This window comes from Carassius auratus, linkage group LG48F (assembly GCF_003368295.1).
Source record: "Carassius auratus strain Wakin linkage group LG48F, ASM336829v1, whole genome shotgun sequence".
In the NCBI taxonomy this organism is placed as follows: Eukaryota; Metazoa; Chordata; class Actinopteri; order Cypriniformes; family Cyprinidae; genus Carassius; species Carassius auratus.
The window spans coordinates 2,480,919-2,495,722 of record NC_039300.1 but is presented as its reverse complement, the minus strand read 5'-3'; the positions used below and the strand labels follow the sequence as shown (position 1 = coordinate 2,495,722).

The 14,804-nt window shown below is 38.6% G+C and overlaps 2 protein-coding genes across 3 annotated transcripts; both read left to right on the top strand.

The window, feature by feature from the left end:
- The first annotated feature begins 2,513 nt into the window (after positions 1 to 2,513).
- LOC113068678 (PRA1 family protein 3-like) lies at positions 2,514 to 5,518 on the top strand. 2 transcript variants are annotated; one of them, XM_026241490.1, is made up of 3 exons: positions 2,514 to 2,759; positions 3,381 to 3,610; positions 4,734 to 5,518. In XM_026241490.1, exons 1-3 carry the CDS (start codon positions 2,581 to 2,583, stop codon positions 4,907 to 4,909), a joined length of 585 nt encoding a protein of 194 aa, XP_026097275.1. In that variant the 5' UTR covers positions 2,514 to 2,580; the 3' UTR covers positions 4,910 to 5,518. The 2 variants fall into 2 exon arrangements, with proteins under 2 accessions (XP_026097275.1, XP_026097277.1); XM_026241492.1 differs by having other exon boundaries at positions 2,519 to 2,759; positions 3,393 to 3,610; positions 4,734 to 4,997.
- Positions 5,519 to 6,612: 1,094 nt separating this feature from the next.
- LOC113068675 (serine/arginine-rich splicing factor 6-like) lies at positions 6,613 to 14,068 on the top strand. Its single transcript, XM_026241487.1, has 6 exons — positions 6,613 to 6,814; positions 9,668 to 9,864; positions 12,218 to 12,333; positions 12,465 to 12,667; positions 13,055 to 13,132; positions 13,212 to 14,068. Exons 1-6 carry the CDS (start codon positions 6,708 to 6,710, stop codon positions 13,645 to 13,647), a joined length of 1,137 nt encoding a protein of 378 aa, XP_026097272.1. The 5' UTR covers positions 6,613 to 6,707; the 3' UTR covers positions 13,648 to 14,068.
- The last annotated feature ends 736 nt before the right edge of the window (positions 14,069 to 14,804 follow it).

The window sequence follows — 14,804 nt, the reverse complement described above, 5'->3', positions numbered from 1 at the left end:
TCAGACATTTCCTGAGTGACTGTCATTAGTCCTCCATTGTTTCACTGCAGGAGCAGATGTAGACAAGAATGACTCTTGAGTGATTGAGGTGTTCTGTTGTTGATCAAATAATGAACATAGCAGTACTCCCGACATCTGAGCTGCTGAAGACACAGTGGATTACTTTTGTTTGTGAAGGTAATGATCTACAAAAATGTGTCAATGTTCACACGAATCATTGGTTGCCGTGATTTGATAAGTAAGACATGATCCTGGATCAACATTACTGTCCAAAAATATAGACTTTACCAAATCCCTAGCTCTAAACCTAACCTTACCCATAATTTATTCCTTAAAATCAGCAGATTAACATGGGTGTAGAGGCACCTAACCCTGATTTTAAGCCTAAAATGGATATTTCCTGAAAAGCTATCCCTCAGTTCTGATTGGGTGATTGGAATGTTGTTCCAGGAACAACAAGGATGTTGATCCAGGAACATGATGTACTTGTACTCTGGTGAAATCAGAGTCACCATGAATCATTCGTGATCCAGCTTCACGTACAGAAGATGTGAGTCTAGGGTTTAATGAATCTTTGTTAATTGCCTTTCCTAGTGATGTGCTAAATTTGTCAATATCGAATGAATGCGGCTTAAGTCTGCACGATTTTAGCCCAGTTTTTGGCTCGCAGACACAGCAGTGACTGAATGCTGGCTTATAGTCATGCAGTGTGAAAAGAACAGTGACCCGACTACTTTGAAAATTGTGCAGTCTGAACTCGGCTTAAAGTAAACCGTCCCTCAGAGAGCGGCTCAGAAGGGAGGGGTGGGGTCAGCAGAGCTCATTAACATTTAAAGGAGAATTCTACAAAACTGCTTGCTTTGAAAAGAGCTGTTTTTAACAGGGTAAAAAAGTGTTTTTTACACTACCATTGAGAAAGTTTTACCAAACTATGTTATAGACTTTTCATTAAGAGCCTTAAGCAGGGATCGGCAACCTATAAACTCGCCTGTTGTGGGAATGCCCTAAATTATTTGATTGTTGGACTAAAATATTAAACTCTGAAAGATGCCTTCGTCATCTTGTTACAAATCCACTTTTGGCCATTTTTGGGTTGGTAGTAGATGTTAACCTTTCAGTAACAGTCCAAACGGCTCAAATGGACCATTGACACTCTATGTACAATCTCAATCAGGAGTGTCAGTGGTCCACTTGAGAGATAGGTGGAGGTAATGCACTTATTAGTCTGCGATCTGCTGTAAAGCAAGCAAGAAGAAGCCTCCTCACACACTTGCTGCTGAGAACATACACAGGAGAGATCTAACAGTTCAGACATTGCATGGATCAGAAGAATAAAACATTATAAATACTGTTCAGTTTCTTGCACAGACTGATCTGTTTGTGTCTTTACACATCAATATATCGTCACGAACTGCAAGGTTTTATTTAGGGGTGCACAAAAAATATTTGTCCAATAATTAATGCACATCTCGTCAGTAAAGCCAGTTATCTAATCAGCAGTAAATTACATCAGGTGCGTGATTTCACAATAGATGCCATGGGGGTAAGCAGATACATATCACATTTTTATTTGGGGTAAACTATCCTTTTAAGCTGAGCATTAATATATAAATATATATTTTTTATTCATGTTTTTAAAATTAATGTATTTACTTTTTTATTTATTTTTACATGTGTTTTTCATCCTTTTTTTCTTTTCTCCCCCATGGGAAGTTACAGGTTGTTGAGGGAGGTAAGTGTTTATTGGGGTCGATGGAATGATACTTTTATCAAATGTATGTTGTAATTCGTTGATTTAATGTTCCATGCTTACAATAAATCGAATAAAAAATTTGAAGTACATATGTATACATAGGAGCAATGAGACCAAAATATGTTTGGTCAGTTGACGCATAGATATGTTTTTCTAAATGCCTCATTAGCTACTGTTTTATATCTATGAGGTGACTTTCTACTTATTGATCAAGATGAGCAAACTCAAAATAAATTCGATAATGCAAAGCAATTTATCATTTCCAACACAATTTTAAGATGCCTTGAATTATAAAATGGTTATTTTTATGTGATTAAATAATAATAATAATAATAATAATAATAATAATAATAATAATAATAACAACTAATCTTTTTAAATAATAATAGCAACAAAAATAAATAAGATAAAATCAAAGCAAATTTTTTTTTTAAAATAATTCGACTCCTCTCACCATAGACATATGCCTCTCACGGTCTTGCAGTGTCTGGCTTCACCGGTTTCCCGCGCTTGGCAGCGGATGTAACGGTTTCTGTGAAACATCAATCAAAGCAGGCGCTCGGTGGCTCTCCTTTGAACCGCCGTCAGATCTCTCGGTATTTTAGTCTTACTGAATATATAAGTACACTAAATATTTATATCCTGGAAATGAATAATAATTTCGATAAATATATTAAATATATAATTAATTACAAACGACTGTGATTGGTCTATCCTGACAGCGTGAAGGAAAACAACACGTGCCACGTGACAGCGTGAGTTGAAGCCCCGCCCAGCCGTGAATCCGCTTGACCGCAGCGCCACGGAGCTCGAGACCGGAGAGCATCATGGCAGGGATGGAGCTCGCGCCCTTCAGACCGTGGGGTGATCTCTTCCCTGGGGTTGACCGCTTCTCCAAACCAGAGGTGTCTGATTTAAGCAAATGGAATAACAGAGTGATCAGCAATCTGCTTTATTATCAGACTAATTACTTTGCGGCAGCTGTCGTCTTTATTCTGATGGTCGGGTATGTAAAGGTCACTTATCATTATTAGTGTGCACATCATTCAGTGTGTTACCGAATGCTCCAGAGAGCTGTGTGTGTGTTTATTATCATCGGGAAGCCTGTCTAACTGTGGACAGATCAGAGTCCCCCTCGATGCAGTGACTGTGTACTAACACTGAATCACAAATACACTGTGTGCTCGTTATTCGCGAGGCCTGTTTTGGTCGATGTGTGGACCCACCCTTCTTTGGCTGAATGTGAGCAGCTCAGCTCAACGCGTTTCATCAACACTGTTTACAAACACGATTTTGTAAGAGCATCATTTATAACCTAGCATGTTTAAAAGTCTATCATGACCAGAAAACAAACAACAAAAACGAAGCAGTGACAAGCATTGTGTGTACATTACTTTTTGCACTACATATAAAATCCATATTTATTACTTTGTTAAAATAATGGTTGAACAGAGCTGAACGACATCAAGAACGACTATTATAATGACACCTTTATTACATCGAAATAAATTAGCAATGCCGATAACTAGAGTATTGCTGTCTTCCTTCCCCTGACTGAAGACTTCCTGTTGTTCACACTGACACTAGGTTGCTGCAGCACGAGGTGTTATAATAATAATGCTGCTAGTGATGTGTGCAGGTGTCTGAACCCGCTGGGCATGTTTCTTGGTGGAGCGGTCGTGGCTCTGGTCTTCATGGGCTCGGTGTGGGCAGGAGAGAATAAAGCTGTGATCAAGAACTTCAAGAAGAGAAATCCCACCCTGTTTGTTGTGGGTGTCCTGGGAATCAGCTACTTCCTGTTGTCCCTGTGTGGAGGAGTGATGGTGTTTCTCTTTGGTATCACATTCCCCATGCTCCGTGAGTACCAGGTCTTCAGGAATTCACTTTATACTGACACTTACTGGTGTGGATGCAGCGTCACCCCCAAAACAAACATAATATTTGAGCACAGATGTCACCCACAGACTTCTGAATAAAGGCTTCAGAGGGAGATTTTCACAGAGATGCAAGGAAGTTACACAAAAAACACTAGATCCATCCACTATAAAGAACCTTGTATGCAGTGGAAGTTTTTTTTTTATTCAACCATTAATAGCAATAAGTTAGCGTTATTGTTAAGCGTGCAGGATTATGTTATTGTGTAAACTAAAGTGTTGGCGGTGAAAGTATCAGTGTATGATAATTGAGCTCTTTTGTACAGCAGTAACGACTGATGACATCTCATTGTAATGTACATCATGTTTGATACGTGCCTTTTTAAATCTGAAACTCTGAGAGAAAAAGAGAAAATAACCTCAATGGTTAGTCTTTTGGTTTGTCTTTTGTTAATAAAAAAAAAAAAAATTTAAATAAATATTAGGACGAACATGTTACCTTGGCTACTAACTAAAATAAATAACGAAATGAATAAAAATGTCAATTGTAATAAAAATAAGTTAAACTTAAATAGTTATATTTAAAAAAATTAACAAAACATTAAAATGACGTACAGAAATTCTACAATTAAACTAGAAATAAATAAATTACATATCAAAATAAAAGCTATTTTTTATTATTTATTATTAATAAAAACCAGCAGAGATCTGACAGTGTTTTGCTTGTAGTCATGGCAACACAAAGCATCATCATCATCATCATCTAATTAGAGTTTATTCTGTTTCAGCACGTCTCTGTCTAAAGTCAGTACATGAGCCTTTTACAGCACTCTGCCCGGATCTTTAAATAACTTCATATTATGTGCACCCTAAAGACTAAATATATACATTTGTGAAAATGTAATGTCTATGAATTGAATAGTAAAATTGCATCAATTTAATCAACATATTTTTTATAAAGGACTTTTGAAGAAAGTGTTATAATGTGTATGCAGTGGGCAGAAGCTGTACCCTGGGTTTAACAGGACAGCTTTAAATACTCTATAGATGAGTTAAAGTCTCTCGTGTGTGTGTGGTATGTTCATCAAGTCTTGTCTTCCCTGCAGTGATCCTCATCCACGCTTCTGTGAGACTCCGCAGCATGAAGAACAAGCTGGAGAACAAGATCGAGGGTGTTGGCCTGAAGAAGACACCCATGGGAGTCATCCTGGATCTCCTGGATCAACAAGAAGAGAAAATCAACAAAATCCAGGACTTCCTGGAGAGTAAGCTGAAAGATTGAGCATGAAACCATCACATACATGCAGCCACTGGTTCTTCTTCAGTTGTTTTGTGCTTGTTTAGGTCTTGGTTTCACAGCAAATACCAAAATGGAAATATTTTTTTTAAATACCAAAGTGTGAGGAAGTTCCAGACGCATACATGTTTGTCTCCAGAGACTGGGACTGATGACAATGATGTTTTAGTCCGTGCAAGTATAAGACAGTCATTCCCAGTGCGTATGCAGCTTCCATTCACATTTCGCCTATTTTTGTTTTTATTCAGGATGAATTAACATAAAAGTGTAAGCTTTATAAAGCTGGAATAGATTTCTAAAGACAGAATCACTGAAAGCACTTTGATATATTGTAGATTTGGTCGTACCCTATTTTTCCCCCGTGGTGAAACAATCATCATCCTTCTGGCGCACATTTGTAATAGAAATGAAATGTTTTCATATGAGCTGATATGATGTATGATGGAGGAGTGTGTATTTATTGCATCTCTTGCCAAATTGCATGTTCTGATTCTTTTGGCTAATAAAGAAACATCTACGTGCTTCTGTAATTAAGACACACACGGCTTGTTTGCTGGTTTGTACAGATTTAATAAAGGTGGAGTGTGGAAAAGATTTGTCTGTGCAGATGATCGTTTATCAAGTTGAACCTTCCTTCAGCTCCCTTTATGGAGTAATAGGATATATATATATAGATATGTATCTTCATCTGTAAGTCGCTTTGGATAAAAGTGTCTGCTAAATGAATAAATGTAAATAAATATATATATATATATATATATAATACACTCTTGAGTGGCATTAATGTAACTGTGGGCGACAGGATTTCACGGGTGTGTTTCTAATCTGAACATACTGTTACAAGCTAATAGATCTAGCAAGTGGATGGAAGCTAAACAGTTTATTTCAGCAGAACTTCATTTATCAAAAAGTAGCCTACCATGATGGTACAACAATTTAATAACACTATGATGTTTTGATATGTTCATGATCAGTCACGTATCTAGCAATGTGTGTATGGCTGGAAGTTTACAATACAAATTTACTGTAAACTGGGTAAAAAAATACTGATTTCTTGTAGAATAGGCGAGAGTGGGGACGATTGCAATGAGGGGCAGATGCAACATGGTTTGTTCAATCAGGAAGGATGTGCCTCTGCAGACAGGACTGTCCTGAGCTTGACCTGCTCCAGCAGACTTCAATAAGACATCAGTGAGTCCACTCGCATTTACTGTTCTGATATTCGTTCGTATTGAAAATGTCTTATGTGCATGAGTCCTCCACATATGTATAATTAACAGCCTTGCAGTGAAGTGGGAATTACACTGAAGTTTAACCCAAAATATCCAACTATGCTTTAATGTAAATGCTTTGTGTGTAATTATTCAGATTCAGGGCCTAGAAAATATTTATGTTTAAGGCCCCCTGAATCCCTAAACCCTTCCACCTTTAGGAATAAATAGCACATTTTTGAGTGTTTATCTTAGATAAAGTTTAAAATTGACAAGTACAAATATATATATATATATATATATATATATATATATATATATATATATATATATATATATATATATATATATATATATTTGATGTTGCATTTGATTTAATTATTTCTTAATTAAAAAAATGCACAGTGAAGACCTTTTTAGCATAGCACTTTTAAATCGGAAAGACTTTTATTTTAGAAGGGGCGGTCTATGTCGAAGAGCTTCCGGTTGACACGAGGACAAAAGCCTGTTGTGTCTGTTTTCCCGTTCTGGAGTAATCGGTGTAACGGCTGCTGGGTACACACGGAATCACCATGCCTCGAGTTTACATCGGCCGGCTGAGCTATCATGTCCGTGATAAAGACATCCAGAGGTTCTTCAGCGGCTACGGGAAGCTGCTGGAGGTGGATCTGAAGAACGGGTGAGTAACGTTACAGCCGTGTGCGCGCGACACGAGGAGAGAGAGCGCCATTATCAGTCCATGATGAGATTAATCTGGTAGTACAGCTGCAACATTTATCTTGACGCTATGGTTAAGAGCTACACGTTGGTTTCTCGTATAGAACAATAGACTTAAACTGAAATGTTTCTTTTGAAACGAATGTGAGTTTTTTTTCGCAGTCGGTGACTATGCGGTGATCCTGAACAGTATTCTGCTGAAATGTTGTGATCAGATTTGTTCTTTTTAGGTGATAATTGTTGCAGAAATTACATTTTGATAATCTCGCCACATTTCCACCGCTGAAGCGCCTCCATTTGCTCGAGCGCGTCCGAAATGTGCGCGCGCCCGACGGCCTGAAGCGAGGCAAGCCTGCAGCCTTTAGCCAAGAAAGCGTTTCGGCTAATGCTAACTAGGGCTGGGAATCGAATCCGAGGCGTTGGGAATCGAGAGTCGATTCCATCAAGGGGAATCGACTCCTGGTTCAGAGTCTTTATCTATGGAAGTCTCTCAAACGGAAGGCTACATCCGACAAAGACTGCACACATTTAAATTCACGAAAATAAACAGAAAGAAGACACCTTTCTATCAGCCAATGATAATTATAAAATAACACGTCACGATCATCGATGAGTGGCCAAGAGCGCATCTGATTGACAGATAAACCATGAGCTCTATCAGTCATTAATGTTCTGGTTATTCTGTTTCAGTGTACTGTTTGTAAATATTGTACAAAGTAAACTTCATCATTCAGCGGAACTGTGCACATTTATTTCAGCCACTTCATGTCTTATTTAATTCATGTGATAAATGCATGTCCATGCTGAGCTGGGCTATGACTAATTTCACGGGCAATGCTGACAAAATTAAAATATTCGTATCGTCTAAGAAAATTTCATTTTTTTTCCAGCCTCTTATTATAGGAAGGATACATTATACTACCTATTCTGCATTCATCATGGTGAGATTAGGTTCCTTTAATCTAAAAAAAAAAACAAGATTCGAAAACAACAGTGAGGAATCTATTCCCATTGACTCCAAGACCAGGAATTGGAATTGATTTCGTTAACGCTTCCGGTTTGCCAGTACGTGGGAAAGGAGACCAGAGGCCGTATCTATTTTTGATTGGATGTCAATGGAAGACTGACTTCACTGCGCTGGATAAACCGCTTTTTAGAGGAAACCGCTTACCATTTAATGAATCGTCAGCCTGTCTGCTTGTCTCCAACATGTTTTACACTAAACCATCCTTTTGGATTTAACTATTTTAGACTTTACACCATTGTATAAGAGAATTCACTGACTTTTTTTGACAGGTGGGATACAGCTTACAGCATTTCTCATTCATTCATATGGCAACCTCCAACAGTGTTGTCTTTTTTTTTTTTTTTTTTTTTCGCAATCATGTAACGTTTCTGCTTTTTATTCAGCTCTGCTACATACAGCGATAGCCAGAGGTTTTTTTTTTTTTTTTTTTAAATGAATGCTTGAAAAAAATAACTATTTTCCAATCCTGGTGCTGCGTTCACACTGCATCACTCCCGCTTTCTCTCGTGAAGCCAACAAGGAAGCGACTAAAACTGTAATTCATCTACTGGCAGCTTAAGGCTGGCTGCAAAAGCGAGTCAGTCCCATAGACTCCCCATGTTAAAATGGGGTGTCTACTCTTCCAAACAAGGTCCTTTTAATTCCTGTCTCTATAGAAATATGAACTTGTGATAGCTCTGGGTGACTGCTCACTGCCAACATCAGTAGTTCTTCATGTTGAATGAGTGACTGTGGGTGGGCCTGCCGCCACAGCAGCAAACAGGCTCCTGATTGGTTAACGCGGCGCGGATTGTAAGTAAACTCCAAATTATTATGAAATCTCTCTCTCCAAATGGGCACCAATTCCAAAAAAGCTCTCCATTTTGGAGGATATCTGTCCAAATAATTATTATTCGATACTAGAGATCGACCAATAGGGGTTTTTCACTGGCCGATGCCCATCTAGAAATCAGGGCAGCCGATATGTTTTTTTTTTTTTATAAAAGTGAGTTTGAGCAAATTATTGCAGGGTTCAAGATGGTAATGGTGGTAGTAGTAGCCCAATTTAGAGTAAAAATAATGGCTAAATAATGGCTTGATCATGCATTACAGGAAACACTAAATGAAAATGACATCAGTTATTTTCAAAGATAAATTCATGTAAAAACACCCGTGCATTTTAATTCTGAAACATGAAGCGCTCATTTTATTCAAATAAGTATAAGCCCAAGCTATCTGAATCTGAGCCTAATGCATCCCCACCAAATGTGTTTCTCAAAATGCTTACTCCAGCTGAGTGTTCATTACCCCACTGAGATTTCCACCATTTGTTATCATCATTAGTAGAATGACACTCCTAAAGAGAAAACCGAAATCCGATCAGTGTTTTTTAGCAAACAAAAGACGTTTTGCTTGAAAGTATCCCTGAGGCCCCTGGCGTTAAAGGATATTAATATTAAAGAAAATGACACAAAACGCAAACAATATAGAAAATAAAGAGAATAAATAACTGGGTGAACCAAAAGGGTACATACTTTCAAATCACTTTCCTCAAAAGGAGCAAATGACCTCAACAAATGCACACCTGGGAATAAAGAAAAACAAAGACTAAGCTTAAACTTCTGCTTTCAAGTAATGATTTAAGAGTCCAAAGTAAATAAAATGATAAACAAACTGACTACTGCATAAAAATAATAAATAATTTTGTTTAATTTTTACGAAAACTAATCGGAAAAATAATGGGCCAACTAATGGATTGTCAAAATAAGTGTTAGTTGCAGCCGAGTCTGATCAGTGCTGTGTTTCTAGGTACGGCTTTGTTGAGTTTGAGGAAACCCGTGATGCTGATGATGCCGTGTATGAGCTGAACGGTAAAGAGCTGTGTGGGGAGCGGGTGATGGTGGAGCACGCCCGGGGTCCACGCCGGGACCGAGACAGCTATGGAGGAGGGGGTTATCACGGAGGAGGAGGCGGTGGCAGAGGCGAAGGAGGAGGAGGACGCAGTAGTAAGTACAAGAACATCTGTAATGTGTTGCATTGAGAACTTGTTTTTGAGTTTCTGTAAACCAGATGATTGTAACGGGATATTAAAAACGGTAAGCAAACACACAACTTGCTAACCAGTTTTATGTTCCTCCAGCTGTAACACTGCTTTGTTTGTTTCTTTGTCCTATTGGCAGTTAATTACTTTAACTTGCTATTATTGATTTCTGTATTTCATTTGTCATGCTGGCAACTTTCAGCAGCTGAAGAAAAATAATATTAAAGAGCCAAAATGTTTTGTTTTACATTTTTTCAAAAGAAACCCAGATCAGTGGCCCGTTCTCCGTACATCGCTAACTCCGTTATCTGGATTAGATTTGATGATTCGTCATGATCTTTGATTATTTGGTTCTTCGAAGCTCATCTCGGAGTTGCCTAAGCCTAAACCTGCTCGGGAGCAGCTTATTTCATGTAGTAAACGGGACTAGATTGCATCTTTAAGTGTAAATGACATTTAAAATCTATCCCAGCTACTGCTACTCTGATGTATTAAGCGAGGTATGAAGAACGGGCCCCAGCTCCACACATCTTTCTGGAAATGTTGATGTGTTAATGAAATGTTGTGAATGAGAAGGTAGCCTATAGTCAGGGGTGCACACGTTTTTCAGCCTGGTTGTCATACGAGAACATGGAGATTTGGTTTGTTCCTCACACGGCACATGGTGTGACTCTTCAAATAAAACTACAAAAAAAAAAATTAGCGAGTGATGTTATTGTACTTAAAAATATATATTTTAAAATGAAAAAGGGAGTATTAAATAAACAATTACTTTATAATAAACTGTAAAATAAAATGCTAATATTATTTAAATTTGAGCCGTAATGATAATTTTTAATTTTCAAAATTAAAATCAGTAAGCTTTTATCTTGGTGTGTTGCCGGCAAGTATACGCGCTGCCGACTAGAGCATCAGTGAATGAAAGGTCACAGTTTTGCATCGTGCTTTGAAAACTTTAATGTAGATTTATATCTTCAGTTTGAATAGAAATCTTATACAGTACAGTTTGCCGATCTAAAATGGTAATTGTGCATTAACCATGTCTGTATGCAAACATGCTCTTACACAGCACATTTCTTATTTTGGTCCCGCTTGCGGACCACTTATGTGCACCCTGTCTATAGCTCACCCAGAAATTAAAATTGTCATGATTTTCTCATAATCAAGTTTTCAAACTGGTACAAATTTCTTTATTCTGCTGAACACAAAAGAACTGTGTAACTGAACAGTTGACGGTAGCCATTGACTTCCATAGTATCTTTTTCCATTCTTTGGAAATCAAGTGGCTACCAGCCACTGTTTGTTTACACAAATTGGTCAAAATAAATTTTTCGTGTTCCACTGAATAGAGAAACCGGTTTGAAACCATGTGAATGAATGATCGTTCCCTTCAGCCCGGCCACATCAGGGCAAATCATTACCAGTTCTTTTATTTAGTTTTTAGTTTGCGATCACTGGTAACTTAACCGTTTTGAAACATGCTACTTTTTCTAATTTTACATTCTTTTCCACTTGTTGTTTCTTTTTTGAGGGCGATTTATATATTCTTTCTTTGCCCAATATGCCATTTCTTTTGTTCTTGAGTTTAAGCTTGTGTTCTAGCCCAGTGGAAAGTAAGCATCAACATCCATGTATAAGTCTTATTTTATTTCCAATTTGATCTTCATAATAACAAAGTCCTTGATGTTTCAATTTGAAAGAGTCCAGTGGGGACTGAGGCTGAGTCCAAGTGTCGTTGTGGCTAAGATGACTACCTGACCAGTTTGGCCTTGGCCTCTTCACCTTACAATGTGTGTGTGACCTTTGCCCCTTGATGCTTTGGCTGACCTAACCGGAAGCCAAGATGACCGCAGCCTTTTGCCAATAGACCAGGGGTGATGGTGAGGAATGACACTAGTTATTGCTATGTTGTCCATATGGAAAGCCTCTAGCCAAGATATAATTAAAAAGCATTAAAATGGAGACATTGGGTTCACTAGCATTTCTGTACGAACAAGTGAAGCGAAGGGTTTGTGAGCCTGAATATTAAACATTTAAATGTATCATGCTGCCTATCCAAATATAATTTTTTGCCCTGAGAGACCAAGAATGATGGTCTTGTCAGACTTATGTGTCTTATCAGTTTCTTTTTTATCCAAATAGTAATGCCTTTTCTGGGAGGCAGCAAACTGCTCTTGAGTCTGAACAGGTTGGCAATAAGCAACAGAGGGCAAATATTACTTGTATCTTCTCTTAGGTTGTAATGTTAAATCAGTGGTCTTTCCCTGATTTCTTTCATTAAAGGATCTTTTTATGTTCCCTTCATTTTGCTTACAAAGGTGGTTACAGCAGCAGAAGTCGCCCTGGAAGGAATAAGTATGGCCCTCCCGTTCGCACTGAGTACCGTCTCATTGTGGAGAATCTGTCTAGCCGTTGCAGTTGGCAAGACCTCAAGGTAAAGGTTCATGAACTTCAGTTTCAGCAAAATAATTAATCTCTGTAAATCACTATTTTAGCCCTCAAGTATCTACTTTCCCGTCGCCAGCAATGTTTTGCACAGAATTGAAGTTTGGGTTCCTTTTGCAGGATTTCATGCGACAGGCAGGTGAGGTGACCTACGCAGATGCCCATAAGGAGCGTGCCAATGAGGGTGTGATTGAGTTCGGCTCCTACTCTGACATGCGGAGAGCTGTGGATAAACTGGATGGAACAGACATCAATGGCAGGAAGATTCGTCTGGTTGAAGACAAGCAGCGCCGTCGTCGCTCCTACTCTGGCAGCCGCTCTCGGTGAGTGCTAACAAGTGCAAAACACCCATTTCTGGTGAAACTGGTAGGGTCATGCTGTTAGATTGCCTTGGTTTTTTTTATCTATATTGAAGGACATTTCAAAACTTTTAGGATTGGGATCTTGCTGGGCACTTTTCACCATTGGTATACCACAAGGTTCTAGCTTAGGCCCAGTTTAATTGCGGATTATGATTCCTTCAAAGTTAAAGGGCTGTTTTAAAAACAGGATTTCTTTTTTATCTTTAATTGGACAAACAGTCCTTTGTCAAACTGAATGCTTAACAGACAACTACTTTGATAAGAGCCTCAGTATTTACCTCTAAAGTTGACATTGCATATACATTTGGGACAGGAGTATGTTAATAAAATTAATCTTTTTTTCCCCAGTTCTCGTAGCCGGCGTCGTTCTCGTAGTAGGAGTCGCCGTAGCAGCCGTTCTCGGAGCAACTCAAGATCTCGCTCTAGGTAATAAAATGAAAGTTTTAATTGAATGTAAACACAACAGTTTGGATCTCCTCTTTCAGCTGCTGTTTGTCTTCTGTAGGTCTCGCTCTCGCCGGCACCGCTCCCGTTCCAGGTCAGGACACGGGTCTCGCTCCAAATCTCCATCGAGCAAGTCTCGCTCACGCAACCGTAAATCCCGTTCTCGCTCCCGAACACGCAAATCGCGCAGTCGATCAACCAGTCGCAAGTCTCGCTCCCGCTCAGACGAGCGCAAGTCCCGCTCTAAGAGCACTTCTAAAGTGAAGTCAGATCGTGAACGCTCCAAGGAGAAATCGGTCAGCAAGAAATCTAGGAGTAGATCGGCTTCACCGATGGAGAATGGCGATGGGGTTCGTGCCAAGTCTGCTTCTCGCTCTCCATCACCTCAGGCTGAAAAGAGCCAGTACAAGTCTCCAGACAGGCATTCACGCTCTCGCTCAAAGTCTGGCTCGCGCTCTAAATCCCGTTCTCGTTCCAGATCTGCCTCCCAAGATTAGTGTTAAGTGCAGTCTGATATTTGTTTTTGTCCCCCCCCCTCCCACCCCATCTCCTTAAGAGGCTGGTTGGCAAGGATAATTTTCTAATAGTCATGATAGGATCTAGGTCCAAAGTGTTTCATTTTTTTATTTTACCTATCTTCTATAGTAAAAGAGAATCACAGCTTCAGTATTTTATATACATAACAATAGCATGCAAATAAGTGATTTAATTTGGTGCGCTGCATGTCAGTCCTTTTATAAACCATGATCCTCTATGCCGAGTGGCTGAAAAAGGACTCTCGGCCAGGAAACGAAAGGCCACTGCATCTTGTGGCTTATAAAACTATTATCTGAAAAATCTAGACTTGCGTTTCTTCATGTAATAGTTCATTGAAAACGTTCTGATTTTGTTTTATTAAAGTCTGTTCTGTTTATTTTATTGTTGTGTGTTCTTTTTAATGCATTTTATGACAATGACAGCCAATTAGAATCCATCTTTAGACTTTAAGGAGCTTGAGTATTTAAAGCACAGATGACAATGTTATCATGAAGCATTGGTGTGTACAGTGAGAGCGATTACTCTGACTGCACAGAGCCTGTCAATGAGAAGGAAATCTGATGTGATCTAAGCAAGCATACAGCTCTGGCTGTGTCTGAAAGATTAGCCAGTGACTTGTCCTTTCAGGCAGCTTTTGCACACAGAAGTACCTCACAAACGGCTGGGTAGACTACGAACATTGTAGTCTGTTACAGATTACACAATGAAAACTGTAGTTCATGTAATCTGGCTACTTTTAAAATTACTGTTAGATTTTATCAAGCTTGTTTTAAATTTGCCACTAAATGTACTGTGCAGTGGGTTTGTGAGTTGCTAAAAAGCTAATTATTAAATCATAAAAATGTAAAATAAAATAAAAACACTTAATCAAAACCAACTTGTTTTCCTGCATGCTAATGTGAACATTAACTGAGATCAGAGAACTGTAAACATGTGAATGTGTTAAATTACTGGAATAAAAATAGAAATAAATATTTATCCAAAGGGGGTTTGGCTGAGTAAAATGCTTGGGAATCCCTGTATTATGTGCAAAGTCTTTAATAAACATGAAAACTGCAATGACATTACATGCCCTAAGCCTTTCAGCTTTGAAATATTTTTGTCCAGACTTTCAGAA

What these genes read in the sequence shown, in the direction of transcription:
- LOC113068675 (XM_026241487.1), top strand. Translation starts at nt 6,708, where the DNA reads ATGCCTCGAGTTTACATCGGCCGGCTGAGCTATCATGTCCGTGATAAA. An exon ending in GCAGTTGGCAAGACCTCAAG is followed by an intron (nt 12,334 to 12,464) that starts GTAAAGGTTCAT and finishes TTCCTTTTGCAG; the next exon opens with GATTTCATGCGACAGGCAGG. An exon ending in TACTCTGGCAGCCGCTCTCG is followed by an intron (nt 12,668 to 13,054) that starts GTGAGTGCTAAC and finishes TTTTTTCCCCAG; the next exon opens with TTCTCGTAGCCGGCGTCGTT.
- LOC113068678 (XM_026241490.1), top strand. Translation starts at nt 2,581, where the DNA reads ATGGCAGGGATGGAGCTCGCGCCCTTCAGACCGTGGGGTGATCTCTTC. An exon ending in GTCTTTATTCTGATGGTCGG is followed by an intron (nt 2,760 to 3,380) that starts GTATGTAAAGGT and finishes TAATGCTGCTAG; the next exon opens with TGATGTGTGCAGGTGTCTGA. An exon ending in TATCACATTCCCCATGCTCC is followed by an intron (nt 3,611 to 4,733) that starts GTGAGTACCAGG and finishes TCTTCCCTGCAG; the next exon opens with TGATCCTCATCCACGCTTCT.